At 36.5% G+C, this 27,950-nt stretch overlaps 1 protein-coding gene across 1 annotated transcript in view; it reads right to left on the reverse strand.

Moving 5' to 3' along the window:
- The window catches only part of HSD17B12 (hydroxysteroid 17-beta dehydrogenase 12), a 167,666-nt gene that overhangs the window by 76,532 nt on the left and 63,184 nt on the right, over positions 1–27,950 (reverse strand). The window contains exons 2-3 of the mRNA XM_028833499.2: positions 21,601–21,647; positions 18,425–18,500 (exon numbers count right to left, since the gene is read on the reverse strand). Coding sequence (XP_028689332.2) covers positions 18,425–18,500; positions 21,601–21,647 — 123 coding nt within the window. The remainder of the gene's footprint in view (positions 1–18,424; positions 18,501–21,600; positions 21,648–27,950) is intronic.

Genomic DNA, 27,950 nt, shown 5'->3' on the forward strand with positions numbered 1-27,950 from the left:
AATCTCCTCCTTAACTCAAAGTCAACTAATTAGGACCTTAATAATATCTATAAACTCCCATCAGTTTTGCCATATAACGTAACCAATCACAAGAATGGCATCCATGATGCTCGCCAGTCCCACCTAAACTCAAGGGCAGGGAATCACATGGGGTGTATATACCTGAAGGTGAGAATCTTGGGAAACATCTTAGAATTCCACCTAGCTTAGAATTCTTACCCCTCTGCATCTTACTTGGATCATGTCTCAAATGAGAAAAATATAAGTACCAATCTCAAAGGGGTTTTCAAGGATCAGTGAGTCGATTTCTCTAAAGCTCTTAGAAGAGTCTCCAGCACATTTAACTGTTATAGAAATAATGACTTGATAAAGATAAATAAATGAATGGGTTGTTGGACCCTCAGTTTTCTTTGATTCCAATTAGGGCTGATGTAAAATTACAAAGTCTTGGCCAGGTGTGTTGGCTCATGCCTGTAATCCCAGCACTTTGGGAGGGCGGATCACGAGGTCAAGAGATCAAGACCATCCTGGCCAACATGGTAAAACCCTGTCTCTACTAAAAACATAAAAAATTGGCTGGGCGTGATGGCGCGTGCCTGTAATTCCAGCTACTTGGGAGGCTGAGGCAGGAGTATCACCTGAACCCAGGAGGCAGAGGTTGCAGTGAACCGAGATTGCGCCACTGTATTCCAGCCTGGCGACAGACGGATACTCCATCTCAAAAAAAACAAAAAACAAACAAAAAAAAATTACAAAGTCTTACATAAAACACCTTGTTTTTCTTTAAAAATTCTTCAAAAATAATTGGAAAATGTGGCACCCCTGGGCTTGCCCTGCTGCTTGGTAACAGTCAGCTAAAGCTGACACGTTTACATGGGGCATGTGTTCAGTCTTGCCTCACCCCAGCCCACCTGGATGATTCCTATCACCTGCCTGGTTTCTATAAGCATACACATATGTGACCTAGCATCTACCTGGATCCCTTTCAGGCCATGCCCAATGTACAACAGAAACAGAAAAGAGAGGCATCGAGTAAAACATATTTTCCAAAGACATTTAATGTTAAACTTAAAAATATAAAAGGGCAAAAAGCAAAAAATATACTTTCTGTTCCATTTTCAAAAAGTCAAAGGAGAAATAAGCTAAGGAATCAAAATGCAGACATCTAGGAAAAACATTTTATAGGTAGTATATACAACAAAAACTTGAGATTTAAATGTATTCCTTCCAAGGCCATGAAAAATTTACACTGCACTATGAACTTTAGGTGATAATGATGGTCAGTATAGGTTCTAATCTAACACTCTGATGTGGGATTTTTATAGTAGGGGAGGCCGCATACATATGGGGACATGGGGTATTTGGGAAGTCTCTTTACCTTCTGTTCAATTTTGCTGTGGACTCAAACTACTCTAAGAAACAAAGTCGATTTTAGGCCAGGTACAGTGGCTCACTCCTGTAATTCCAGCATATTGTGAGGCCAAGGTGGGAGGATCACGAGGTCAGGAGTTTGAGAGCAGCCTGGGCAACAAAGCAAGATTCCATCTCAATGAAAAATTTAAAGATTAGCTAGCATAGTGGCGTGCACTTGTAGTGCTAACTACTTGGGAGGCTGAGGCAGACCTGCTCGAGCCCAGGAGTTTAAAGTTACAGTGAGCTATGATCACACCACTACACTCTAGCCTGGGTGACAAAGAAAGACCTTATCTCTGAAAAAAATTTTTTTAAATTCTATTTTAAAAATGAATAAACCACAAAATATTTTTAAAATCTAGTAAGACAAAATGTTCTTAATAAAATATTCTTCAAGAAATTTCTGGACATTTTCAAAATGGCTTCAAAGTTTGTGGAGTTTTTTGTTTTGAGACAGGGTCTCACTGTCGTCCAGGATGGAGTGCAGCGGCGCAATCTCTGCTCACTGTAACCTCCGCCTCTCACATTCAAGCGATCCCCCTGCCTCAGCCTCCCAAGTAGCTGAAACTATAGGCACGTGCCACCACAGCCAGCTTTTTTTTTGTATTTTTAGTAGAGATGGGGTCTCACTATATTGCCCAGGTTGGTCTCAAACTCCTGGGCTCAAGCAATCCACCTACCTCGGCCTCCCAAGGTGCTGAGACTACAGGAGTGAGCCACCATGCCTAGCCGAAAGCTTTTGCTTTTCCCCCTAAATCAGGTGAAAATCTATTAATCTAAAGAAAACTCATTCACAAAAAAAGATTAGAAATAGCTCACATTCCCATGATACTCTGTTCTATTCAAGAAAAAGTAACCACTCTCATGGACTTATTTTCCATTCATACTGGATCACAAGCTAGTACATCGGCATTTTTCTTGTTTTTTAAATATATTAACACTCCTAAAAGTCTGTGCAGCAGTACTTGATTTCTTTCATCTGCCAAAGCAGTTGCATTGTATAAAAGTCCCAGAGGCAATGTTGCTATGTAAAATGATGATTTAAATAACATTAAGCCCTCCTTGTAGAAGTCATCTTGTAATTGTGCCAAGAGAAAATTCAATTAATAATGTTTTAGCACTGTGTGTGAAGGGGTGATGGAAAGAAGGCAATGCCAAAACCAAAAATGTTTAACTCATCATTTGCTGAGATAGTGCACGCCAACTTAAATGAGCGCACCTATTTGTTCTATGACATTTTCAAGAATGAACTTTTAAGAGAAAACAGGAGTAGGGGGATTTTATGGTGGCTTATTTTCCAATTAACACAGTAAGCTACAGCATATTTACTCTCCATCAACAGGATCTTTAAAATGCACTTTATGTCTCCTCACTATTAACGACTCAACACTTGGAACCATGCTAAATGAAGGCAAACTTCCACATGAACCAACAGATAAAATTTTGTATGTTGAAAACTTTAAAAAGCAGTTAAATAAAAAGGTTGGATGTTCAGCTTTCAAGATATATATATATATATATATATATATATATATATATATATATATACACACACACACACACACACACACACAATTACTTTTAAAATTTATAAAAACTACCAAAAGAAATGAAAACAGGTTTGCAGGTCTCAATAAATGTTTTTGGTTTGTCTTGTTTTGTTTTTAAGGTGACAGTTTACAGAAGAAACGAAGGTGGAAATTCTGAGTCTGCTACCGTATTTGTAATATGATCTTCAGAAATGTACTTGGTATCTCGGTACCAAAGAAACAGCAATGAAAGAAACAGCAATGCCTTATACATGAGAAAGAGACTATCAAGAATATGAGGCCAGGCACAGTGGCTCCCACCTATAATCCCTAGCACTTTGGGAGGCTGAGGTGGGTCGATCACTTGAGGTCAGGAGTCCAACGCCAGCCTGGCCAACATGGTGAAGCCCCATCTCTACTAAAAATACAAAAATTACCTGGGCATAGTAGTGTGTGTCTTTAATCCCAGTTACTGGGGAGGTTGAGGAAGGAGAATCACTTGAGCCCGGGAGGTGGAAGTTGCAGTGAGCTGAGATTGCCTCACTACATTCCAGCCTGGGTGACAGAGCAATACTCTGTCTCAAAAAAAAAAAAAAAAAAAAAAAAAGAATATGAGTCCACTCCTACATATTTACCCAACGGAAATGAACATATATAATGTATATATGTGCTCCAAAAGACATGTCCAGGATTGTTCAGTCACATTACTGATAATAGCCAGAAACTGGAAGCAATCCAAAAGTCCATCAACAATTGGATGTACAACTAAATTGCAATACATTCATAAAGCGATTAAAAGGAATGATTTATTTATAGCTACATGTAAAAATACGGATGAGTGTCACAAACATTAATATTGAGCTGAAGAAGCCAAAACTCAAAAGAAAATATACTGTATCATACAATCTATATAAAGTCCAAGAAGTCAAAATTAAATGATAATGTTAGAAATTAAGATAGTGGTTCCCTCTGGGAAGAAAAAAAAAAAAGTAGTAGGGAGCATGTGATTCTCTCCCTCTCTAATCACTCACTAACCTGTACATGCGTATTTTTGTGATTTTCCTATGTCCTAAGTTTACCTTGTTTTAGTATTCATATTTATAGATATTTGTTATGTGACAAAAGCAAAATTCGTGGAGAATATTTATAAATATACTATAATAGAAGAAATAAATTTCACTAAAAATCAGGAAAATCCAATTGCTAAAACATTCTATGTGTCTTACAAATATTCTTAAATGGCTTGCAAACAAAATAGAATTTCTCTTTAGATGTCCTGTAAGGCTAAGAGGCCTTAAAGGATAATAAAGATTGCAAACTTGTATTTCTTTTTCTTTTGAGACAGAGTATCACTCTGTTACCCAGGCTGGAGTACAGTGACAACACAGTGGCTCATTGTAGCCTCAACCTCCCAGGCTTAAGTAATCCTCTACCTCAGCCTCCCCACTGGCTGGGACCACAGGTGCACACCACCAAGCCTAGCTAATTTTTGTATTTTTTACATTTGCAGAGACAGGGTCTCCCTATGTTGCCCAGGTTGGTCTCTTGAACTTCTGGGCTCAAGCCACCCTCCCACTTTGGCCTCCTCAAGTGCTGGAATTACAGGGTGTGAACCACTGTGCCTGGCAGAGATTGCAAGTTAAATGTCATCAGTGCCAAGTCCATTACTTAAGCAAGTGGAGAGGTCCTAATAAAAGCAGGTAGGTGCTGCACTGTATAAGTGGGCTGGGCTAACTTGACAGGAGCAATCCCATCTAAAGGACAACTGGTTCATAGCTCCAGTAGATTGCTGCCCTGCAAGAATGCTGGGCCCAGGTTTAACAGATCCTTTAAATTTTCAGAAGAAAATATAAATTAAGATTTATGTAAGTGAAATGTACTGATTTTGAAAACAAACAATCAGCTCAACAAAATTTGTCTATAGTGTAACTGTTTGAGACATATCAGATGGAGAAGAATGCTATGGGAACAAGTCCCTAAGGAACCAGGAAGACACTGGGGATCAAGACACCAGGGAAAAGTTAGCTTTTAGAGAAGATGGCATTTCTTTCTCTGAGGATAGAAGGCTAGGCACATAGAGACATGTTTTGAATAATGTAAGTCCTTTGTTGGAAGGAAGCAATAAGGATTGGTAGAGAAAATGTGGAGCGTTTTCTAAGCAATGATTTTCAAACTTTATTGCAATAGGCCCTTCTATCAAAAGAATATAAAACTGAATTTACAAAACTGACCAAAGCAAAATGGCCAAACTGAAGCAGGAGGAAAGCTGGAGACTCACATATGAGGGTGGCCCCTACATTGCTGGTCTAGCATCCAGGCACATAAACCACTAGTAAAAGGCACACAAAGACTGAAGAAAGGCTTTCTAGAAACGGGTAGTGACAGCAGCATCCTCCATTCTATTTCTTCACTTCAGAAATAGAAGTTGAAAACACTGATTTTAAGTGATTCTTAATTGAAAAGCAATGGCATACATTCAAGAGGTCTTGAGATTCTAGATTAATGCCATAAAGGAAAACTGGAAGAGGGTGAACAGTTAGAAATATCAACATCACCTAGGAGTGGAATGAGAACTAGACCTGCAATCAGTCTAGTTCTAATAGCAAAGAAATGAAATAATTCAAATATGTGGAAATTCCTTTTGGTGTTAATGAATTCCTCTTCTCTTTGATTCTGGTATTAGACATAATACTAGGTCATTTAAATTACCTAACTAATTGGTTTGTAGTTATTTTAAAGATTAGCATGTAACAAAAATACGCATTTAATAAATAATGGCAAAATAAGATTATCAAAACAACTGATAATTGATCATAAAATATATAACTTCACTTGATGGAAAAATCAAGTTAAAGCGAACCTTTTCAATAAGTTTCAAAGTACTTTCTTTTCATGATAAAAAAGGAAGCAATCCCCACATAAAACTACTAAACTTTATAAATGTTTCCAAGAATATGCCTTTCTACAAATACTTCTATAGCTGAAGGTTCTACCTCAAATTACAATTATCCACTTAGAACAACAACCAACAATTTAAAAGTGGGAGGAGAAACATTCTCTACTTAAATGGTACTCATTTAATAACACCTTGGTCCCACATTTCCCAACCAAAAAAAAGTGTTGTTTTTTTTACACAAAAGTCACTGAACCATCAATAATCCAATTGGAAAGACCCCCTACTATTTTAAAGAAACCATACAAACATAGGCAAATATGTTAATTGAGAGGTACAGCTAGTGTCTGGCCACGGTGGAGTACACTCCCACATCCCTAATGCCAGCTGTAGAACAGCAACATTCAAGCAGCTGCCTTAATTGGAGATGCAGACCAACACATGCTAATTTAGCTGGGCTAACTAATTGGTAGGTACGCTACATTTTTAACAAAATATCCACCCATATTACAGATGTTTTTCTCTATCAGAGTAAACGACTGGTAACAAACAGTAATGAAGTGGAATTAGCTACGTTTGGAGAAAATGTTTAGTTAGACAGTTTTACAACATGGTCTCATATTGGCTTAAAAAACCATGTGTGCCAAAATTGGACCATAAGCTAAATTTCAAAAGTATCTTTCTGTGCGAGAGTAAGAATATGAGGAAGTTTCATAGCAGTTCTTCAGTCACCAAAACAATACTTACTAAGTGCCCATACCCCCTAAACCATGCTAGGCCTGGTACAACCAAATACAAAAGAATTGTGTCCTTGTCTCTCTTTAAACGTGTGATGTAGACCAAACATTTATGGACACATGCAATGATGGTTGTATTTACCAGGAAATCTATGATGGTTAACAAAGGAGGGGAGAGGGACTTCTGCTTCTGGCCATGATGGTGTAACAGAGACTAGATTTACTCATTTGGCCTTAAACTAAAAAACTAGACATCATTTGACCAGCCTGAACAAAAATGGACAAAATATATGGAGCAATGGTTTCCAGACATTGCATGACAGCAGTCCCTAAGAGAAAGAAAACAAATGAGGTGAGCCCTATCATGGCCCTAGCTTATAGTCTGGAGAGATTTTCTAGGCCATTATGAGGAGAAGAGGAATTCAAATAGAGCCCAGCAGTCAAGTCTGTCTACTAATTAGCAGTCTACTAATGGAGGAATTTGTAGACAAAACACTAAACACATTAAAATAATTATTATAGATCAATTCTATATGTTCAAGAAACTAGAGAATGAACATGTTAAGAAAAGGTGAGGAAGATATAAAATTAGCAGACAACGTCTGGATTAAAAACACACTAAAAGAATTAACAGCATATTAGACACTGCAGAAAAAAACGTTAGTGAATGTGAAGGCATATAAATAAACACTGTCCAAAAATGAAACACAGAGAGAAAAGAAACTCAAATAAAAACTGAAGACTGCATCAGTGGGTTAAGACAACTTCAACCAACTTAATATATACGTATCTAAAGTCCCAGAAAAAGTGTGTGAGATGAAGAAACTATCCGAAAACTATAAACACTTAAATTTAAGCTTAACAAACTCCAAGTAGGGAAACTATAACAAGAGGCAAAATTAAAAAAAATAAAAATAAATAAATAAATAAAAACGTAAGTGATAAAGAGAAAAATCTTAGAAGTAACCAGAAAAGAGAAAAACCTCCCATTATGCATGGTGATAAAAAGGTAAGAATAACAGCTGACTTCTTATCAGAAACAATGCAAGCCAGAAGACAGTGAAGCCAAGTAGTTTAAGTACCGGAAAACAAAAAGAAACCCTCAATCTATCATTTTACACCCAGAGAAAATACCTTTCAAATGTAAAGGTTTTTTTTTTGTTTTTTTTTTAAGATACACAAAAAGAATTAATCATCAGCAGACTAGCCTACAAGAAATGTTAAAGCAAGTCCTTCAGACAGGGGAAAAGGGGGAAAAAAAAGATTCCTGATTGAAATCATTTACATAAAAGAATGAAAAGCATCAGAAATGTTAATACACATGTAAATATAAGACTTTTAAAAGAAAGAAAAAAAAAGATACACAGTCAACAAACCAAGGATAGAAATAAAATTAGAATTCTAAAAGCATGCATAAAAAAAATCCAAAAGCAGGCAGAAAAAATGAAAAAGGGAACAAAGAACAAACAGAATAAATAGAAAACAAAAGCAAATTGGTAGGTTTCAGCCCAATGAACAATGATACTGAATACAGATGGTATGGGCACCCCAACTAAAGGGCAGAAACCATCACTTTAGATAAAAAAGCAAGATCAACTCTATAAAAAACCCTTTAAAATATAAACCACTTATAGATTAAAAGTAAAAAGACATACCATACTAACACTAATCAAAATAAAGCTAGACAAAGTACAGTTCAGTCAAAGTAGATTTCAGAGCAAAGATTATTATCAAGAGTAAAGAGGGTCATTCCATAATGATAAAAGGCAAATTCATCAAGAGGACATACAACTCTAAATGTTAATATACCTACTCACAGAGAAAGAGAAAAATTGTAAAGGACAAATCCATAATTATAGTTGGTGATTTCATTTCCCTTCTCAAAATAATTGATGGAGAAAGTGGAAAGGAAATCAATAAGGATACAGAAGACATGAACAATACTGCCCATCAATTCTCTTTTGTAAATTTGGAAGAGCCCCTGTTCTGGATAGCTTATAGAGACTAATAAATGCTTATTTAAATCTAAGAAGAAAAAAACTAAAAACTTATTAGACAAGGACAAAACTTCTGAGGCTGTAAATGTGCTGGCAATCTCAGAGAAATCACTCCCCACAGAAATGGCCAGCTCAGTGATAGTTTTTAAAATTCAGATCTTTGGCTAACAACTAGTCATTATTTTAAAATGTACTAACATAAACTTTTGAAACATTTCTAATATTGGTAAATAAATGCAGAGTTTATATAAGAATCCAAGTTTCACATTACACTCCTAATTAAGGTAAATCCGTAACCAAATTAAAACTGGTTTGGTAACTTTAATTTTAAAAACAGCTATATATCTTCTGATATTATCACGGTATGAAATATAATGCCAGTGTGACATTTCATTCTTGGAGTTTAAATTTTCTACATAGGTTTTACCAGTTAGGTATCATGGCTTCCACAAACCATTTAAAGTTGAGGATTGATGTCTTAATAAAAGGCTTGACTCTTGTGAACTTCAGACATTCCCCAAATCATTTAAACTAAGTAACTCTTCACGCCATCTGTGGAAAACTTTCAAATGTCACCTCTTGGACAAATGTGGTATCAACAATGATCATGTTGCTCTGCCATGTCAACTTAAATATAATATCTATAATTCTTAATTGGTCTTAAAATATTATACAAATATCATAGCGAGTGAAATAAAGAGACTGTTTGGTTACCCTGGACAATTTCTAAAGATTAACATTCATAAAGAAATTCATATATATATATGTAAGGGTATAAAATAAATTGAAATCAACAAAGAAAGCTTATGAATTAAACTGTCTGGAACCAGTTGTTGAGAAGAAAACTGATCTTTGCGAATATAGTCTTCTCGTAATGATAAGGCTGTAAAAATTACTGTGTGCCTCAGTATCCAGCCTGGCTAGCAAAGGTTCCTTATCGCCTTAGAATACTCTCACTTCCTAAGAGCCTGTTAACTTTTTGAGTTTTTGTGTTGACTTTTGTCATGTTGTTGAATGATTTTTTAACAAATGTTTCTTGTTTCTGTATATGCTAGATTTGCTAATAATTATTATTTCTTGTAGCTATGCTTTAATTACTGTCATGCCAAACTAACACTGTAATCATTTCTTGTCTTGGGTACTGAAGACTTAGGTTATATTTCAGTATAACGACTAGTCTCTTCACGAATTTGGGCATCAGATGAAGAAAAATAAAATTGTTAAGATATATTTTACACCCAAACTATCTTCAGTGCTTCTTGATAAACTGCTATGTAGCACTATTGCACAAGGAGGACATTAGGAGTAACTAGATACATAGCATATTCTCCACATCTTTAATTAGTTCAGCTCTCTTATGAGACCTGCTTTGTTTATCAAGGGAATGATATGGGAAGAACTATTAAATCAATAAGAGAAGCTCAACACCTTGGTCAATTATGTGTAGGCAAGGTGTAACCAATAATAAATATGGCTCAACATGTACTACTTTTCAGGATGAATAGAAACATATTCATGATTCTATGCAAACTCTGGCACAACTATGAACAAATTGATTGATAAGATTACGTTATCAACAAGTTCAAAATACTCTTAATTGTTGGCAATTTAAAAACACACATTATGAAAGTCTCTGGAGGTATCAATTCCTCTAATGCCCATGATAAGGCTCATGCCCTCAGGATAATCACTGACTAAATCATATTAATTAGTTTCATATTATATCCCACTAGGGGATTCCATTCTGACACTGGTAATTATTATAATAAATTAACCATCAGTCTTATTAACAGGTGGTTGCTACTTTTCCTTCAAGCTTGTCTAAAGGCCCCGGTCATAAACTGAATGTCAGAAAATAGAGTCTTTAGGAAGATCATCAAAAGACTAATTAGCCTCAGTGAGGGCTATATCTGGACTCTTGGCTATTATTGATGCTGCAGAGAATCAACTCATGGACCGGCTTCCTGCTCAGTGTAACCCAACACTGCCACATAAGCAGACGGTCTGACAAATTGAACCAGGAAATTGAGTTAGTATTTATAGGACACTATATTCCAAAATTAAACATTTTGTAAAAGCATGCTGCTGACCAATAGAACAAAAATTAATTTTGTAAGACTAAATAGAACCAGAAAAAACTTAATATTTTGAGAAAACATCTTTTTTTTTCTTCTTTTCACTAACCCTCATGGTAGTTAGGGATACTTGGGCAAATTGCAACAAACACTCTTGGAATTCTATGTTTTTCCTACTGATCCCGCAGAATTCAGGAAAAGTATTCTCTGGGAAACTTTAACATAGCTTATAAACTGGCAGATTGTATTTTCCAAAACCAGATCGTATTTTCCAACAATATCTTCTATCCCATATGTTCTTTGCCAAAGTTACCATGGCACTCCCTTATCAAATGGTAGTTTATTCCTCTCCCCTTAATTCTGGGCAGACTCATGACTGCTTTGATCAACAGAATGGCAGTAATAATGCTACATGAATTCTGAGACTAGGCAACAAAGATATAAGCCTCTGCCTGGTTCTCTTGGAATGTTCACTCTGGGGGAATATAGTTACCATGTGAGAAGTCCAGTAAACCTGAGATGGCTATGCTAGAGAGGCTACATGTAGGTGTTCTAGTCAACATTCCCAGCTAAGTCCAGCCTCTGGCCATCCCCTCTGAAGTCACTAGACCTGTAAGAGAAGCCATCTTAGATCTTCCAGACCAGACCATCCGTCAGCAAAGTATCACTGAGTGACCTCAGTAATGCCATGAGGAACAAAAGGATTGTCTGAGTCCTGACAAAATTCCTGACCAGAAAAACTTGTGAGCATCTAAAATGGTTGTTCCTTTACCACAGAGGTGGTTTGTTACGCTACAACAGTAGCTGGAATATAAACTGGTAAATTATTAGATAAATTTAAAGATGTTAATTACATAGCAAATACAACACATATTGATTGATCTTGTCTGTAAAACTAATCAAAGCAATGGCCAAATATTCTACAACATGCCTTTATTGAGTTCTTTTACTTTACATGACAATGTAATTATTTGCATTGTCTCAGTAAGAATCTATCCTTCTCCCTATCAGGATATAATTAGATAAAGCAATTTTGTAACCATGACCATGCCAGAAATGTTTCATTTAATGGTAAATTTCATTTAATTAAGCATGACAAGCCCACTAGTAAGGAACAAGGATTCTCATATGTGGAAACAATGCTTCAAAGACCTTTCAGGAAACTATCCTGGGACTAGCTCACTGCCTTGTGGAGTCTGTCTTACAGGTAGTACAGAACATCATTTTCTGGACGGCCAGGAACATTGACAAAATTGGCGATCTTGGAGTAAAAGAATATCTCTACAGTTACAGGTACTACAGGCAAAACCAGTAGAGGCAAAATTGATAGGTTTTGATTCCTGGCCCTGTAACATATAAACTCTACAAGCAACAGAGATATTTCTAGCATTAAAGAAGCAGTTTTAAAAATATGACTCATGGGGCTAGATGAGATTAACTCTCTAATCCTAACATCATGTGGTTTTAGTTTTATTAGACATAAAACAAAAAGGTCTATAGGTGTTTACTAATGCCTCCTGTTGTCCTTATGAAAATGAAACAAGCTAAATATAACAAGGCATCATATTTATGATACTGCATCAGAAAATTGTGGAACAAACTTATTTGGTCAAATTCATAGCTTAACTATACAAATTTAATTCCAAGTAAGGCCTGAAAAAGTGAAATGGACATTTTTTACCTTATCCTCTGTTCACTATAGACCAGTAAGATTTACATTTCTAAAAAAGCATTGCATTTCAAGAGATAAAGCTATGGAGTTATAGGACCATCCAAAAGCTTTACACCCTGAGATAAGTTACAAAAAAGAGAAATCTCATGGTTTGATTTTGTTAAATCTAAGAAAGAAATATGTAGTTTTAAAAATCAAAGCTTATTAAACTGCATCCAATCAGAAATACTGACTGTGGGCCAGGCACACAGTGGCTTACACCTGTAAGTCCAGCACTTTGGGGGACCAAGGTGGGAGGATTGCTTGAGCTCAGGAACTGGAGAGGAGCCTGGGTAACATGGCGAAACCCTGTTTCTACAAAAAAATACAAGAAAAAAAAATTAGGCTGGGAGCAGTGACTCAGGCCTGTAATCCCAGCACTTTGGCAGGCCGAGGTAGGTGAATCACATGAAGCCAGGAGTTCAAGACCAGCCTAGCCAATATGGTGAAACCCCCATCTCTACTAAAAATACAAAAATTAGCCAGGCATGGTGGCACATGCCTGTAATCTCAGTTACTCAGGAGGCTGAGGCATGAGAATTGCTTGAATTCTCTGCTGGGAGGCAGAGGTTGCAATGAGCCGAGATCGCGCCATTGAACTCCAGGCTGAATGACAGAGTGAGACCTTGTCTCAATAAAAAAAATTTAAAAAATTCAGCCAAGTGTGGTGGCACAATACGAGCCTGTAGTCCCAGCTACTTGGGAGGCTGAAGTGGGAGGATTGCTTGAGCCTGGGAGGTTGAGGCCACAGTGAGCCATATTTGGGCCACTGCACTCCAGCCTGTGTGACAAAGTAAGACTCTATCTCAAAAAAAGAAAAGAAGGAAGGACTGTAAAATAATAATGTGAATTATAAATATTGCCATCTCTACAATCTGTGAACCAACAAGTTGTTCTGAAAGCTAGTCTCCTTTTTATTATGCTTTATTAAAAATAAAAATTCAGCTCAGTGTTAAAAAATTGTCTAGTTTTTTTCTTTGATGAATCAAAATTGGCAAAAATATTTAATATATGAATAATCCTGGCTAAGAATGATAATAAAATAAGCTTATTACATGTGCGATGGCTTTCAGCTTGTCTTAATTAAAAGGGTGACAGGTATCCTTACAAAGAATTATAATTTCATCAAAGCAGTCAATCCTGACAAAGCACGTATCCATTGTTGGTGAAACATTTAGTGTCCTACTAAACTACATATAATCCATTCAAATTTTTTCTTAAAAACTTTGACACTGATGAGTAGGCTACCCTCCACATTCATAAGGAATTACTTCTTCATATAAAGTGCCCAAGTTTATATGATGACAGATTTCGAAGGTGAGAGCAGCCAAAAAATGTCCCCGAATTTTTTCACTTGTCAAGTAATTTCCTTGTCAATCCCTCATTTCCTCTTTTTGTGTTTCAGTCACACAGGGAAGTAAGAACGATGAGTTTAACCCACTGAAGTGAGTTTAAGTGTTGGACTAGAAGAGACAAGTTATCCCAGTTAAACTAAATTGTGTGACTTCTGTTTCCTGACTGGGCTCTGCCTGATACAGGAATTAGTTTCAGGAGTAGGATCATAAGACATAAACCTCAAAGGACTTTTGCACTGGTTTGATTGTGTCTTGGGCTTAGACACAGTGTTAAGCCCCTTCCCAATAGGGAAATGGGACACTAGCAATCCATTATGCAGTAAGTGATACAACAGTCCATCAAATTAACCCTGGCTGTTAATTGTAATGAAGTACCCATTGGAGAAGTGCCTTGAGTGACCAAATGGTGACTACATTTGAGTTTGGCAGAAATGATGCATACAAAGACTGTGCTAAGATGTGGCTTCTTCTGAATATACTGGAACACTTACAGAATAAAAACGACAAGTTCAGATCACTAAACTGTCAGCTCACATTTACCATGAGAGAACCAGAGAACTTGCATGGTAGCCCCAGTAAAAAGTTTTATGTTTTATAGCCATGGAGTTTACCTTGCTAACATCAGATTTAAATGTGCCAGTTACAGAATTACAATTTAAGTTGAATTCCACAGACACCTAGTCTCATTTGAAAGCACTGAATGAGAAAAAGTATGACCTTGAGATTTGGGATGGGGATATTTGGGCAGACTCAATTGAAACTGAGAATCCTGGACTCTCAAGCTACTCTGAACCTCCCTTTCCAGTGGAAATAGTACTAGTCTATTCTCCTGCCTGTGTCTGCCAAGATTGGTGTTCTCTGGCTTGAAGATCCTATAATAACCCCGCCATAACAGTACGGGCAGTTTCCCAGCAAAAGAGTTCCTCTTCTCCTCAAGACCTAGCTCAAATATCCCTCACGGACACCCACAATAGAAAACAATATAATACCGGATTGGGCCAAATATTTTTATGACTCACTTACTAGAGATTTAGGATTTAATGTTTAGCTCACATAGTTGGTTGACTTGGGTGGCTGACTGGAACTTGGAACTTGGACTCCATGATAGGCTACAGTTTAATGAGACTGGGAGACCATAAATTCCCTCGCACAACAAGGCTTAAGAAAATAGAAACATTAGTGCATGTACCTATGCAACTTGCACATACACAATCCCTCCACCATTATACCTCCAAATGGGCCCAGAGGATAGGTCTTTCAGTAAAGCTCCAGTTTCATTACTGGAGTGCTGTTATATGGGCAAGAGGCCATTATTCTGGCCATTTTATCACCCTGCCAATCGCAAGACTCACCATGCTGCAACAAAATAAGAACTTCTCTATTGTTATTTGTCTAGCCCGTTGTTTCCTTTGTGGCATTCAATATAGACTGCGATTATTTATTTGTCTTTTTTGTGTGTGTGTTTTTTGGTTTGGTTTGTTTGTTTTTTTACCTATTTGTTTTTACTGTCTCCCTCACTTAAATTCTTTGAGAACAGGGACTGCATGCCACCTTGTTCACCCTTGTGTCTTCACTGCCTAGCACAGTACCTGGTACACAGGCATTCAATAAAGATGTATTAAAGGCATAACCAAAGAAATGCCGAGTTAGTCTTTCTTTGACAAAATTAAATACTGGTCCTTCTTTCTCCTGAAATAAATATGTTCATGCAAACATTATCCTCCCAAAGAGGTGATTTACATCTCAGTTAAAAATCTGTCTTAACTTATAAATCTCCTCTGTGTATTTTTTCAGCTTAGAACAGAAGACATAGTCTGCTGATATCACCTCTCCTATTAAATTCATATTATGCCCAGAAAAACATTTTTCAAAATTTTTAACAAGGATAAAAACTCATGCCTTTTAATAAAGGTCAATTCAGTATCTTTACCATCTGTTCCTTCATGAAAATGTTTGAACAGAATCCTGTCTTTCTCCAGAATCATATTTCTGCCAACAGTCACGTGCCACCTCATCTCATGAGTTAACCAAATTCTCAAATATCATTAAAGCACATCTTCTGAGTCATTGAGCAATTTTTGTACAGGCTGCAGTACTTGCTCAAAGTGTCATGAGGTAGCTTTTCTTGTTTCTGTATCGAGTAGATGGTAGATTCACTCATATCACAGCATTTCAAAATGCAACATTCCATTTAGTCAAAAGCATCTACTTTCTCCCTATGAACCTTTACTTCTAGCAACTAGTAGGTGCATTCATTAAGGGCCAATTTCTAGACACACCCACAGACACAACATTTTTTAAATCACTTTAAGAGTTATTATATACAAGATTCCAAGAAGCTAAGAATGAAACAGTGCTAAGATCCAGGCAGTATGTTAAATTCACCTACTATCTCAGTAACTACCTCAGGCTCATTAGTGTCATGGCTTTATTCAGATTCAGACCTCAGCAAAACTGTAAAATACTGTATCTCTTGGCCCTTTGGGGTTGCATTTACATAGCTGAAATCTTGAATGTTAGACTCTTCAAATGACAAGGATATATTGTATATCTGTATATTACATGCTCAGCTTTGTATAGATCTGTACTCTCAGCAAGGTTAAAATAATTAAAAAAAAAAAAAAAAGGATGTAACATACTTAATATTGGGAATCTCCCGTAAGACACTGTGAATGGTTTGGCTGTGCCCCCATCCAAATCTCATCTTTAATTGTCTCTCCCATAATTCCCACATGTTATGGGAAGGATCTGGTAAGAGATAATTGAACCATGGGGACAGGTCCCCCCATACTGTTCTCACGGTAGTGAATAAGTCTCAAGAGATCTGATGGTTTTCTAGGGGAAACCCCTTTCGCTTGGTTCTCATTCTGTCCCTTGCCTGCCACCATGTAAGACGTGCCTTTTGCCTTCTGCCATGATTGTGAGGCCTCCTCAGCCATGTGTATCTATTAAACCTCTTTTTCTTTACAAATTACCCAGTCTCAGGTATGTCTTTATCAGCAGCGTGAAAAACAGACTAATACAAAGTGAAGCTATATGTAATCTGTCCAATAGGGCCAGCTATGATCTAAAGAGAAATAGTAACAAAAATATATACGTCATAAGTAAGTTGGAAGAATCAAAGGGGATAATACATGTGAGAGAATAAATAAATAATAAAGCACTATATAAATGTTAGCAGTAGGTGGTAGTGTTAGTAACAAAATATAGAAGAAATCCTGTTTCATCAATTCTCATTGAAAGAATCTGGACAATCTGTTAGCTGAGAAGTTAGTTAAAACAAGAACTCATAGAGATAAATACACATGGTAATCATTTTATTTTTCACTTAAACCATGTATAAATATAATTCATTCACCAATCCTCTGTGTAGGGCCAAGACCTTGTCTTTGAGATTGGATCTGCAGACTGGAATTCCAGTCTTTCTTGCATGCATCACACCCACATTCTATAATTTATGATTGCAGTTTTAGTTCTAGTAAAATACAGCACAAATTTCAATGTGTATGAAACAATCAGGAGAGCAGATTTCTTACATTTTGTAAGTTCTTCCAATATTTTACATTTGTCTTTGTTCAACACTAATTTGATGGCCAATTTTTTAAAGAAGTAATTTTACTCACTCTTTTTCAGAGCATTCAACTTAGTTTTTATAGAACTAACTCTAGCTTTTACACTAATAGTTCATCATTGCACAGAATATTTAATAAAAAATATACCCAATATAAGTTTGGAAACAAACACAGTTGACTCTTAATAAGTAAACAATTTGATTTGTGAGGATAAAAGTATATAAGCATTATACAAAGAAGCTTTCTGGCCACAAATGGTCAGCAAACTGGGGACATCAGTTAGTATGTTTTACCAAACAAATGAACAGCATTGGTTTATCCATCTGGTTGATTAACTAGAAGTTAGTTAAGAGTCTTTGCCATATTGTAATTCAGGTCTCAAGCATAAATGCCTAAGAAGAAAGTTCAAAAGATTTTCCCTGACATATGGGTATTGCTATCTTTTCTGTTTTTCCTAAAACATATGTGTTAGACATTTAGAAATACTGAGAAGAAAAGACAAAAAAACATTCGGGAATACTGAAATGCAGTCATAGCAAATAAATTTAGACATTTCAGCAGAATATGATAAAAAATCAGATAATTTGACTACTGACAAGACAAAAAAAAATTAGTAAAAGATATTTTAAGCAAATTACAATCACCCTAAAACAATTTTTAAAAAACTTTTTCTGTTTGTTTCTTTTCTGGGACAGAGTCTCCCTCTGTCACCCAGGCTGGAGTGCAATGGCACTATCTGGGCTCACCGCAACCTCCCCCACACAGGTTCAAGAGATTCTCTTGCCTCAGCCTCCTGAGTAGCTGGGATTACAGGTGCCTGCCACCACACCTGGCTAAGTTTTAAAGAACTTTTAGTAGAGATGGGGTTTCACCATGTTGGTCAGGCCAGTCTCAAACTCCTGACCTCAGGTAATCCACCCGCCTCAGCCTCCCAAAGTGCTGGGATTACAGGCGTGAGCCACCACACCCAGCCTAAAATTGATGATCCATTTTTAAAGCATTCTATGTTTTTTCATGCTCTTTCATGATATCTCTCCTTGAAAAAGAAGTTTCCTGAACTAGAAATAACTATGTCAGTACCAGATAACTGCTCGAAAACATTAATTAGCTATGTATTCCTTTTGTTTGATGTGAGAACTTACTTATTTCACTGGAAACCTGGTCAAGTTTATCCTGTGATCTGCTGATAAGGACAACCTTCATTCCACGCTTTGCTAACTGAAACAGTAAAGGAGATTCGAATCACACCTGTGCATGTCACTGAAAAACATTAATGAGCTATAACCTCCATTTTAAGAAAACCTGTCCAGATTATAGTTCAAAATAAAAAACATATAAACCCAAGTGTAATGAAGACACAATCTAAAATAGAGATTTTACCAAAAAAAATTCCCTAAAAAGTTACCTTTCTAAATCAAGCTAGTATTTCAATGTCAAAGGGTTTTAGAAGGAGGGAGACTTTTGCTTTTTCATTTTATACCATCTATACTGTTTGGGTTTTTTAAACCATTAAGTGTCTACTACTTCCATAATTTAAAAATTAGCTTTAAAAAAGTTTTTGTGCCAAGCACAGTGGTTCACACCTGCAATCCCAGCATTTCAGGAGGCCGAAGCGGGAGAATTGCTTAAGCCTAGGAGTCCAAAACCATCCTGGGCAACATAGTAAAATCCCATCTCTACAAAAAATTTAAAAAAAAATTTTTTTTTTAATTATCTGGGTGTGGTGGCACATGCCTGTAGTTCCAGCTACTCAGGAGGCTGAGGTGGGAGGATCACCTGAGCACAGGAAGTCTAGACTGCAGTGAGCCATGATTGCACCCACCCTACACTCCAGCCTGGGCAACAGAGCGAGACTCCATCTCAAAAAAAAAAAAAAAAAAAGGTTTGCTGCAGAATGGATATATAAAACAAACATCAGAGGACTGGCAAAGGAAACTACTATTAAAATGTTAAAAATTCCTAAAAATATAATTATTTTTAAAATTTTAAGTTGAGCATTTTACTTTATGGACCATGGCAAACTAAAGAAGTTAACTGAATAAATTAATGAAGAATTTCCTGAGGAACACCTTCTGTGTACATACCCAGCATGTGTAAATATTGTATATAATGAAAAAGATTTACACAAATGTGGTTATTATCCCAGTACACATAAATATAGTAGTAGAGGAAAAAAAGCACTAATCTGCACAAAACTATTTAGTGAAATATTCTAGACAGAATATAAATGAGCAATAAATTAGGTGCTATGAACTAAAAGTGATTTAGCAAACTAATATTCCAGTCTTAAATCCTAAAGTCAGGGTTTATTAAGTAGTGAGTGATACTGCAAATGAAGCTATGGAAGAACATTTTTTATAAAAATAAAAAGGTTGGTGATGATTTGCAAAATTAATCTACTATAACACCACTAAAAAAACCATTAGCCCATACTGATACTTTCTTTTAAAAAATTAATAGGGGAAGAGGGATAAGGAAAAGCTTTTACAGAAAAATACCATGTTAATAAATGTAGGAGAGATAGCATTAGAAACAAATCACTTTTTTTTTTTTTTTTTTTTTGAAATGGAGTCTCGCTCTGTCACCCAGGCTGGAGTGCCACGGTATGATCTCGGCTCACTGCAACCTCCACTTCCCGGGTTCAAGTGGTTCTCCTGCCTCAGCCTCCTGAGTAGATGGGATTACAGGCACCCACCATCACGCCCAGCTAATTTTTGTATTTTTAGTAGAGATGGAGTTTCACCATGTTGGCCAGGCTGGTCTTGAACTCCTGACCTCAGGTGATCCACCCACCTCAGCCTCCCAAAGTGCTGGGATTACAGGTGTGAGCCACCACACCTGGCCAAAAATCACCATTTTTTAACCACCATGGTAATAATCAATGTAGGCAAAAACTGTCAATGAATCCTAACACCATTGGATAAAAGATTCTTGGGAAATAATATATTTATACAGCCTCAAAGTGTCATTCCACATATTCCTTATTAATTACGTTTATAATCAATAATGGGACAAATGAGACTTCTTGTGCCTCCTACTAAAATGAACTCAGAAGGATAAACCTGTGTAGCCTTCCCGATGAAAACATGTTTTTCCTGAATCTAATGAGAAAACAAACAGACAAATCCAAATTTGTCTGCAAGACAGCTAACCTGGATTTTTCAGAAATGGCATTCTTATAAAAGAAAAATAAGGCTAACTTATTCTTTTAGATGAATGGAGACTAAGAGACATGACACCAAATGCAATGCATAATCCTTACCTGGATCTTGGAACAACAACAATAAAAAAAGAGCTTAAAAGGAGGTACTGGGGCCACTGGAAACCTGCATAAGGGCTGTATGTCATACAACAGTATTGTGTCACGTTAAACTTCCTATTGTGACCAATGTATTGGGGTTGTAAGGGTGAATGTTTTAGTTCTTAGAAGATTCATCCTGGAATATTTAGGGGTGAACTGTTATGTCTATAACTAACTTACAAATGGTCCAGCGAAATAATTAATAATAATAAAGTAAATTAAATGTGCCAAATATTAACAATTAGTGAATCCAGGTGAAGAGTATACAGGTGTTTGTTACATTCTTGCAACTTTTCTGTAGTTTTGATATTCTTCCAAATAAAAAGCTGGAAAAATTAAAATTAACAAAAAGACCTTTTGAGAATGAGAAATGGAAGATCCAGTGAATCTGCTGGGATCTTTATAAGAATCACCCCACTGTTCCAGATAATTTCACCGTAGGCTGTAGGTGCCTTCTCAGGGACCAGAAGGCAGAGAAACTTGCCTAAAGAATACTGCCCCGGCTCCTGCTTTGTACAACGGTCTTCAAACTATGATGCTCTCCTGTTCTTTAATTTCATTGCAGAGAATCTGAACCCTTTGCCTGTGTCTATCAATACCTGTCTGTTAATCACAGTCCTTTTTGTGAAAATGATGTCATGGACTAGCCTAGAAATGTAACCACCTATAATAATATTTTCATTTTTTGGAAAATAGTTCAAAATAATTGACTTTCAAATCTGAAGATTGTACACACTTACATGATATAAAATAAAATTACACTGAATTGTTCCCAGTTCCAACTACCCAGTACAATCAGAAAGTTTTATACTTATTTTACACGAAATTTGTTTCAAAAAATTGCGTCTGTTTAAGCAAATACGGTATTTCCAACAAGGTAGAAACAAAAAGCATCTATTGTACCACACAACATTGTATTTGTGTTTTTTACTTCAAAAATCAAAACTACTGTAAGAAATCATCCCATATTTATTCTTATTTTTTATATCAAAAGGAAAGATCTTGAAAATCACCTACCTCTTCTGCATATGATTTTCCAATTCCATCAGTACCACCTGTGACAACTGGGAAAGGGAAAAAAGCAATAGTTTAGTCTAAGAATTACAATGAAGAACTGGTCATAGTTAGGACCCACCAATTACATACAAGAAGACCAGTGTGATACTTTGATGTAAAAGACAGAACAATACCAGTGGTTCAAATCTAAGGCTGAATACACACCGCAATAGCTAAAATTTTAAAAAGACTTCAAAACCAAGTGTTAAAAAGAATGTGTTGTGACTGGACTCTCACACATTGATGGTGGCACTGTAAATTGGTACAATTATTTTGGAAAATACTATTTGCCAATATGTTCAGAACTAAAAATATGCCTACCTTAACCCACCAATTCTCAAGAGATAGAAATGAATTAATATCTACCCAAAGAATGTTCACGGCAGCTTAGTTAATACATAGTAGGTAAATGCAACTAAATATTAATCAACAGAAGAATAAGTAAATTGAGATATAGACAAATAATGGAATACTAAACAGCAGTAAAAAAGAACTACTGATACATGCAAAACATGAAACATGAATGAATCTCTAAGACATTACAAAAGCCTGCCATAAAAATGTAAGTTCAAGAAAAGGTAAAACTAATCTATGGTTATAGAAGTCAGAATACTGGTTACCTCTGGATAGTGGAATAGATAACAGGGAAGGGCAATACAGGAATCTTCTGGGATACAGGAAATATTCTTTATATTTTTAGGGTGGCAGTTACCACTGTGTGTGTGTAGATTCACTGAGCTGTACACTTAAGTACATACTTACTGTATGTATCTTCATAAGCTGCTTTTTAAAACAAAGGGTAGTAAAAGTAAATAGAAAATGATTTAATTATTCTATGAGAAACCATATTTACCTTACAACCTCAAAACCTTTATGTAGCAGAAACATTTGAAAATTATATAGGGCAGGCTATACCATATCATCTCTGGAATACTAGAATCACGTTACACGTTCAAAGCACAGATGTCTGCTTCTCTAAATATGAGTTTTTCCAAAACATTTACAGATTTTAAAAAACAAGTTATGGTGTAAAGTAGGATTTTCTTGTATTTGTCCACTTCTTTCAAATTATACAAGATGGTCCCTAATTTTACTATTTAGAAATATCATTCATATTCTCGCTAGCCATATCTCTCAGAATCTTATAGATTTCCACCAAGTTCTTGCTTAGCTGATATCTTTCCAGAATTAAAAAAAAAAAAAAAAGAATAAAAAAGTTGAAATATCTAGAGAACAGTATAACAAACCCCTAGGTATCCATAGCCCAGCTTCACCTTGAGGTTAACCTTGCTTCATCTAACATGTCCTCCTGCTTCCTCTCACACTGGATTATTTTGAAGTAAAAACATTATGTCACTTCATTTATAACTATTACAGTATGTTTCTGCTATTAAAAATAAACACAATACCATTATCTCATTCCTAAAATTATAACAATTTCTTGACATCCAATATGTAATCACTATAAATTCTGCCAAATGTTTCAAAAAACTTTTAACAATTGTTCCAATCAGAATTCAATAGGTTCCATAATAAAATTTATTAGTATGTCAATTAGCCATGTCTATAACCCCTCTCCCCTTTCTTCCCTTCACCCTCTCAATTTATTGGTTTAAGATATTAGGTCATAGGTTTGTGCTTTCTCAGCCTGTCCTCGATATCATTCAACATGTTCCTCTGTCCCATGGTGGTTGGATATAGATATTGATCAAATTCAGGTTCGGTTTTTTTGGTAGGAGTACTTCATAAGGGATAATGCATTTTTACATCAAGAAGCATATGTCTGGTTATCTTTTGTTTTGTTATATTAGCAGCCACTGCTGGTCACCACTGAGATCCATTATTTCATTAGGGGTTGCAAAATGGTGGTATTAGAGTTCAATCATTAATCTTCATCTATTAGCTGGAATATTTCCAGAGACAAATTATTCCTCATTAGTTAGTTACCATGATATATAGATTGCATAAGAACACAAGATAAATGTTGGAAATTTTTTTTGCCTTTATCAGTTTTCAAAAAAAATTGGTACTCTGGCATCTTCCAAAGGTAACCCATGTGTTTTTGTCACTATTGTCCTGTTTATAGGAAACATTAGTAACCAACAGATTTAAATATTTGTGGGAGAACCTACCTACAGAAAACTGAGCATCTTATGAAATCTCCTCCAACCTCATGATCAATTTGTAACTTTTGTTTTTCTTTTTTTCTTTTTTTTTTTTTAATTTCAACTTTTATTTTACATATAGAGGGTACATGTGCAGGTTTGTTACATGGGAATATTGCTTGATGCTGAGGTTTTGAGTATATATCCCACCACACAGGGAGTGAGGATAGTACCCAATAGGTAGTTTTTCAACTTGCCCCCTTTCCTTCCACTCTCTAGTAGACCACAGTGCCTATTGTTCCCACATTTATTTCCACGTGTGCTCAATGTTTAGCTCCCACATATAAGTAAGAACATGCAGTATTTGGTCTTCTGTTCCTGTGTTAATTTGCTTAAGATTATGGCCTCTAGTTTCATCTATGTTGCTACAAAGGACATGATTTTATTCTTTTTTATGGCTGTGTAGTATTCCATGGTGTATATGTACCACATTTTCTTTATCCAATCTACCATTGATGGGCACCTGGACTGATTCCATGTCTTTGGTATTGTGAATAGTGTAGCAACGAGCATAATTTTCTGTAACTTTTCATCTCCTGACTATTTTTAGAGGCACAGGAATCCAAATTTTATACTGTATTCTTGTTATTGATTCACTAACGTTTCATAAGTGATGGATAAACATATTCTAATTGTTTCCAATTTTCTCCTCTTCCTTTTCTCTGTGATAACTTTTCTCCCCTCTCCAAGATCCCAGAACTGTTGGGGACCAGCCTCAACACCACCTGTAGGGTACCCAAAGTCCAGTGGCAACGAAGGAATGAGAAGAGACAGGCCAAGAGGGCATAAAGAGTGGGGGCCAGGGGGCCAATTGCAAAATGGAGGCTGCAAAAGGCTCAGAGCTCTGGTCTCCACACTTTTTATTGAGTACAATCACTTAAATCTAAGAAGCAGATGTTCAGGGTGAAGCGGTGAAAGGGAGGCAGTGCGTCATACGCGTAATCTAGCAGTGGCGGTTTAAGTGAATCTCCTTTGTGCTCAAACAGCATATCTTTAACTTATCTGAGAGTAGCTGGTGGGAGCAGGCTTAACTAGGAGCCTGCATATTTGTCCACATTCCAATGTTTCAAAGGAGTGTCTTTCTCCTTGAACACAGTGTTTACAGATAAGAGAGCAGGTCTTGCTCTGAGCATGGGAACATAATGGCAATTAGGAGGCTTTCCTCCTCAGAGGCCTCTTGTGGCTTTCCACAACTTATTGTCCCATATTTTTATAGCCAGTTTATGCAGGCACCCCACAAGCCCTTTTCCCAACACAGAACCTCACCTCCTACCCTCTTCCATCAAAGCCTTATTGAAGATCCATCAACGCCACTGTTCCAGATCACTTTACGCAAAAGAAAACTTCCTCTTTCTAAACTCCCACAACACTTGACACATCTTTATGTCGATGGCACTTTACCACTCTCTTTTGAATTGTATTTCCTAACATCTACATGTCTTAATTCTTCTGTAAGATTCTAGGCTCCTTGCTAGGCAACGTGCACAAGGTAGGTGTTCAGTAGACATTTGTTGAGTGTTTGAATGATGATTGGCATTTAGTTGGTCTAAAACATTGCAAAACACGCAAGACTTGGATTGTTTTCCTGACAACCTGGTTTCTCAAAAGTCTTTATTTACAAGTACAGTATCTTTTACTTTCCTACAGTAACACCTATTAGCCACTGACCTATTTACAAATCCTGTTGGTAACTAGATTATTCTGCATTAAGCCTACAACTGTGGAGCAAGCAAACCACATACAGTCAGCAGCTGCATAACAATGTTTTGGTCAACGAAGGACGACATATACATCTCTGGTCCCCTAAGATTACAATGGAGCTGAAAAACTCCTTTCACCTAGTGACACTGTAGCTGTCATAACGTGGTAACGTAATGCATTAATCATGTGTTTGTGGTCATGCTGGTGTAAACAAACCTACTACTATGCCAGTGATAGAAAGGTAGAACACATACAATTATATATAACATATAACGCTTGATAATCATAATAAACAACTATGCTACTGGGTTATGTATTTACTATAATACTATACTTTTTCACATTAGAGTATACTCTCTCTGCTTTATAGAAAAAAAAGTTAACTGTAAAACAGCCTCAGGCAGGTCCTTCAGGAGATACTCCAGAAGAAGGCACTGTTACCATGGGAGATGGCAGCTCTATGTGTGTGATTGTGTCTGAAGACCTTCCAGTGGGACAAGATGTGGAGGTAAAACACACTGATATTGAGGATCCCGACCTGGTGTTGGCCCAGGCCAATGTGTATGTTTTATATCTTTGTTTTTAACAAAAAAGCTTCAAAAGTAAAAAATAAAAATTTAAAAATTTAAAATGGAATAAGGATATAAAGAAGATATTTTTGTACAGTATACAATGTGTTTCTTTTTTAAGCTAAGTGTTATTACAAAAGTCCAAAAGATAAGCAAGATAAGTTTAAAAAGTAAAAGGGTTACAGTAAGCTAATTTATTATTGAAGAAAAATTTTTTAAATAAATTCAGTATAGCCCAAGTATTAAGTGTTTATAAAGTCTACAGTAGTGTACAGTAATATCCTAGGCCTTCACATTCACTCACCACTCACTCACTCACTTACCCAGAGAAACTGCAGTCCTGCAAGTTCCATTCACAGTAAGTGTCCCATACAGATGTGCCATTTTTAAACTTTTGTTTGTTTATTTTTAAGAGTCAGGGTCTTGCTCTGTCACCCAGGCTGGAGTGCAATGGTGTGATCATAGCTCACTACAGCCTCTCACTGTTGGGCTCAAGTGATCCTCTTGCCTTAGCCTCCCATGTAGCTACAGGCACATGCTACCATACCTGACCAGCTGTTGTTTTGTTTTTTTTTCTTGTAGAGACCAGGTCTCACTATGTTGAACTCATGGCCTCAAGCAATGCTCCCACCTCGGCCTTCCAAAGGCTGGGATTATAGGTATGAGACACCATCCTTGGCCCTTTTTAACATTTTGTACCATATTTTTACTGTACTTTTCTATGTTTGATATATTTAGATATACAAATACCACTGTGTTACAACTGCCTATTCAGTATAGTAACATGCTATTATATATAGGTTTGTAGCCTAGGAGCTTTAGGCCATACCATATAACCTAGGTATGTACAGTAGGCTAAACCATCTAGATTTGTAGAAGTACACTCTGTTGATGTTTGCACAACAACAAAATTGTCTAGCAACACATTTCTCAGAATGTATCCCCATCACTAAGTGACATATGACTATATATGATTACAGCAATGAATTGATGGCAGTATCATCAGAATTCTCAGATTAAGGGCTCAGAAATCTCTTAATGAGAATATGCTGAAGAATGAAACTATGTAAAGTCACTCAGTACTGTGCATCTAAAAATTTGACTGGAATCTCTTTCAAAAGAAGACAGATAACTGTTGCACGTGTGTATCCATGTTTAAAATTGCCAACTCTGGGCTGATCTAAAAACCAGCATACCATAAAACTAAAAACAGTCTTAGAAAGGCCAGAATATGCCAGGTCTAGAGATTCTGAAATCTGCCTCATGTATATTGTCTTCCTTTTCCTGATTCTCCAGTTGTTGGAGTTTGTAATGGATACTGTTAGTGCACCAGGCAGATCCTCCCTTCTGGCACAGAGGTGCTCAATCAATCCTTTCTTGCCAGGAGTGTTAACTGCTGCCAGTAACTGCTCTCAGCCAAAGGGGGGCTGCCTTGCTCCCCTGGGCAGTACATGTCTCTTGGTGAGGCCACACTCAGGGACAAAGGTTGGGCTCCCTTACCTCACTCAGGCATCTCTCTAGAGCCATCCTACATGCAGGGCCAATGGTATCAGCTACAACCTTTGCTACAACTGCATCACAGTTCGACTTCTCCCTCTGCTCAATTCTGCTTCTTTTGCTTCCTCACGGGTGCTATGCCTGAGAACATTCCTGAATACACCTCACATTCACGTGAACCAATATTGATACAATTAATGAAAGTCCATATCTTATTCAGATTTACTTACTTGTTACCGAATGTCCTTTTTCTGATCTAGGATCCCATCCAGAATATCATACCACATTTAGTCATCACGTCTCCTTATATGACAGTTTAAAAGACAACATTTTTAAATTGTGTATATCTTTTTATAAAAAGTCTATTTTCTAACCACAC

The sequence above is a fragment of the Macaca mulatta genome, chromosome 14 (assembly GCF_049350105.2).
Source record: "Macaca mulatta isolate MMU2019108-1 chromosome 14, T2T-MMU8v2.0, whole genome shotgun sequence".
Lineage (NCBI taxonomy): Eukaryota > Metazoa > Chordata > Mammalia > Primates > Cercopithecidae > Macaca > Macaca mulatta.